The sequence below is a fragment of the Perca fluviatilis genome, chromosome 3, assembly GCF_010015445.1.
Source record: "Perca fluviatilis chromosome 3, GENO_Pfluv_1.0, whole genome shotgun sequence".
NCBI classification, from domain to species: Eukaryota; Metazoa; Chordata; class Actinopteri; order Perciformes; family Percidae; genus Perca; species Perca fluviatilis.
In genome coordinates, this window is record NC_053114.1 from 41,325,067 (window position 1) to 41,328,827 (window position 3,761).

The window sequence follows — 3,761 nt, forward strand, 5'->3', positions numbered from 1 at the left end:
AATACTTAATAATAAACTATTGCACTGTTCAATCCCTGCACTGTTCACTTTTGCACTACCACCATTGCACACACTCTACCATAGCACCTTATCATGGTCATTGCATCACACGGTCAGTCCATACCAGACCTTTGTAATCACTTCACAAATTGTTAACTCTTTAAATTTCTGTGAGTGATTTTTGTGTATGTGAGATATATGTGTGTATGTGTTTGTTGTGTTATGGTTGTCTAAGCTACTGGATGCCTAAAAATTCCCTTGAGATGAATAAAGTATCTATCTATCTATCTATCTATCTATCTATCTATCTATCTATCTATCTATCTATCTATCTATCTATCTATCTATCTATCTAAACAATTAGATACTTGTTTAGTCATTTAGCATAAGCCTTTATGTACCATTAGTGAAGTGAAACAGCAACAAAATGTGATTCTTCTTATCCTGTTTGTTACGAATGAGATGACCTGCTACACAAATGACTTTAGTGATTAAAAAATAAATAATCACCATTTCCTGTCCAGTCACAACTTGATAACAGCTGGTAATCAAACAGCAGTTTGTCCATTTGGCCCTCAGTCCCTACACAAAAGATAAAAAAGTGAATTCTTAAAGCTAAAACAACTTTCAAAGGGATGAACCTGACTTTTTATATGCGTGGGAGGTTCCCAGCTGCTTTGACAGAATAACATGGGGGTTGAACGCCAGCGTTGTTTGGTTTTTCTTGATCATTTACAGCATAAAAGGACGGACTGAGTCACCACGTTTAAATGCAGCAGAGGCTGCAAATGCCATTTTGAGGTTATAATGGAAAAGTCATACATTGTAAGGTACTGCTGATCTACATGGAATACTAAACAAAGCAATGCTCTCAGACTGGCTGGGTGACTGAAACACATCACTGCTCTTACTTAAGGGTGTAATCCAATACAGATGTTCAATCAAGTGTTTGTTCTGACTAAAGAATATATGACAACAATCTTATGGCAGACACCAAAATATAATCCCCTAATTGGCTTAATGCTTATAGGATAAATATGATCATATAGCCTATATAACTCATTAGAATTATACATAACTTCATAGAAATACGTTTTAAACCCTCCATTCTCCATCCAAGTAACGAGTAATCCATTACTTTATGTTATTGCTGCTGTTGTTGTTGACTTTTTGAGACATATTTTCCCCAGCAACTTTTACGGGATGACTCACCCAAGGCAGCTTTTACGCATGACAAAAAGAAAAAAGAAAAAAAAAATCAAAGAATAAGGTGGAGCGAGCAGATGGCACGAGTCAGATAAAAAGGTGTTGTTGCGCGGGGGAGCGACTATTTGAGACGGGGAAAGGAGAACATGCTGCCGCGCATCGGGACCATGCAGACCACCTCCAGGATGCTCAGCGGCGCGCTCCTTTGCGCGCTGCTGCTGCTCTCCAGCACCGCTGGAGCCCAAGTGTTGGACACCGAGTCCGAAGAGGAGCTGAGCCCCAGAGCCCTGCGGGACTTCTACCCAAAAGGTCCGAACCTGACCAGCGAGAAGCAGCTGGTAAGCTTTACTTCACTTCTGCTGCGCGCCATGCATTCAAAAACACGATGCAACTTTAGATCTTTTCGCAAAAACCATGCAACAAAAAAAAAAGTTGTATTACTTTATCAAATTGTAAATATATATATATATATATATTATTTTAGTAAATGTGGATATCAAGTCTGAACTCAAGTCTCTAACCACATTCAATTTAGTAAACCAAACTCAATTCAGAAATGCATGCATTTAAGATGTTATCATAAAACATGTGTCCTGTGCAGATAATGACGTTTGACATTTGTGTAATTTGATTTATATCATTTTAAACAAAATATGCAACTGTCATAATTACATTGCATTAGGCTATATAACAAAAGTAGGCTATTTATTTTATTTGTACACCCATTTCGGTTAATCAGCTACTTGTTTGACATTTTATTCTATTTGTATGTCAGTTGCTACAATAACAAAGGCACATGCATTAAACACTTTCTTTTTTCTTTTACTGTTGTTTTGATCCGTGTCCAGCTCGGTGCTCTCCACGAAGTTCTTGAAAAGCTGCAGGCTAAACGGCTGCCACTATGGGAAAAGAAATTTGGCCAAGTCCCGACGGTATGTTTTTAAAGAACATTGTGTATTGATTGATATTGTATCGATGCATGTCGCAGCAGGGAGAAATGAATCAATCCTCTGGTTCCCCCTCAGTGTGATATCGGGGAGCAGTGCGCCGTGAGGAAAGGCGCGCGGATCGGCAAGATGTGCGACTGTCCCCGGGGAGCTATCTGCAACTTTTTCCTGCTGAAGTGCTTATGAGCCTCGCCGGATCTGTATGTAGCATTGAGATGGGGGGGAGTTGAAGAAAAACTGTCACTCGATTCCTTTGTGATTACTGTCATATTTTTTTATGATACAGCTGAGGAGCAGGTGGGGTGACTGCCCAAAACTTACAAAAAAGAGTAGGATATATTTTAAAAGTAGGCTATATTATATCACAAAACCACAAGGATATTACCGTGATGATGAGGATACCATAGAGAACCATGAAGTTAAATATTCAGAACCACTTTATGTCCGTAGGAAAACCACAGGATTATTGTTGTGATGTAACCCACAATGCACAATAAACTCACCTGAGGACCACGTACACACTGTAAAGTCTCAACAGCAATATTATGGGAACGTTACCTATAGTGATTCTTCATCTGGGCAAATCCAAACTCTATACTGTCTTTTGAACTTGAACTATTTTGTTTCAGATGAATGTTTGTGTATCAAATCATGACAATATTAATATGAATAAACATCATTATTGTTTTGTAAAGCAGTGGAGTGACCGCATCTTCTTTTTTACGTGAAACACCACAGACCAGTGCGCTTGGAATCGCTTATGTAATGCGCATCAGGGGCGGAGCCAGACGTTGGAAACATTCGGGGCTCAGGCCAAACCAGAGGGAGGGGGTCCAGGGGGTATTCTGTATTTGTCAAGCCATTTGACAAATGAATGTCTAAAAATCTGTAGATCATTTTGAGAAAAAAAAAAAACACAACAGTTGCCAAGGAAGTAAAAGAATCATCCTGTAGAGCCGACCACACTCTAATTTACATAGACCCCCAAGAGCAAGCATTTGGTGCGACAGTGCCAAGGAAAAACTTCCTCAAAACTGACAGAAACCTCAGCCACAACCAGGCTCTTGGTGAGCGGCCATCTGCCGCTGCCGGTTGGGACACGGAGACAAAGATACAGATATACAGAAATAGGATTCAAAATATTTATAGCTAATGAATGGCCATGTTTCCCCAGTAACAGAACTTTTGCCCTATTGATTTACCGATCCAGTCAAAGAGACTGAGGGGAAATGATTAAAGTAAGTAGATTCTAGTTAAAGTTATTTTAAAACCCCAAAAGATTCTGGGCTTTTGAGAAAACATTCGAGGCTGGAGCCCCAGAACCGCCCCACACCACCCGCCCGCTCCGCCCCTGATGCGCATGTTTTCTGTTTGAAGATGATGTTATGGAGCTCAGTCAATATTTGAACATAACGACATGGATGTGACTGTGATCTGTGACGTCACACCTCTGGGTGGGGGGGGTCTGCTAGGCTGCTCCATTGTCAATAACAAGGGGAGGGGGGGGCTTCTTCCGCTGCAGAGGAAGTAGTTAGGAACCAGAGATTGACTGTCACATCTCAATCTGTCACACTGAGCCTCCCAGTCACTGACGGAGCAGCTCCAGGC

At 40.7% G+C, this 3,761-nt stretch overlaps 1 protein-coding gene across 1 annotated transcript; it reads left to right on the plus strand.

Annotated features, from left to right (window-relative positions):
- Positions 1-1,294: 1,294 nt before the first annotated feature.
- On the plus strand, positions 1,295-2,850 carry LOC120555391 (cocaine- and amphetamine-regulated transcript protein). Its single transcript, XM_039794059.1, has 3 exons — positions 1,295-1,544; positions 2,055-2,138; positions 2,232-2,850. The coding sequence occupies exons 1-3, from the start codon at positions 1,353-1,355 to the stop codon at positions 2,337-2,339; spliced, it is 384 nt and encodes a 127-aa protein (XP_039649993.1). The 5' UTR covers positions 1,295-1,352; the 3' UTR covers positions 2,340-2,850.
- Positions 2,851-3,761: the final 911 nt, after the last annotated feature.

Excerpts from the sequence above, each read along its gene's own strand:
- LOC120555391 (XM_039794059.1), top strand. The coding sequence starts at position 1,353 with ATGCTGCCGCGCATCGGGACCATGCAGACCACCTCCAGGATGCTCAGC. Across the intron at positions 1,545-2,054 it reads TGACCAGCGAGAAGCAGCTG|CTCGGTGCTCTCCACGAAGT; the intron begins GTAAGCTTTACT and ends ATCCGTGTCCAG. Across the intron at positions 2,139-2,231 it reads AATTTGGCCAAGTCCCGACG|TGTGATATCGGGGAGCAGTG; the intron begins GTATGTTTTTAA and ends GTTCCCCCTCAG.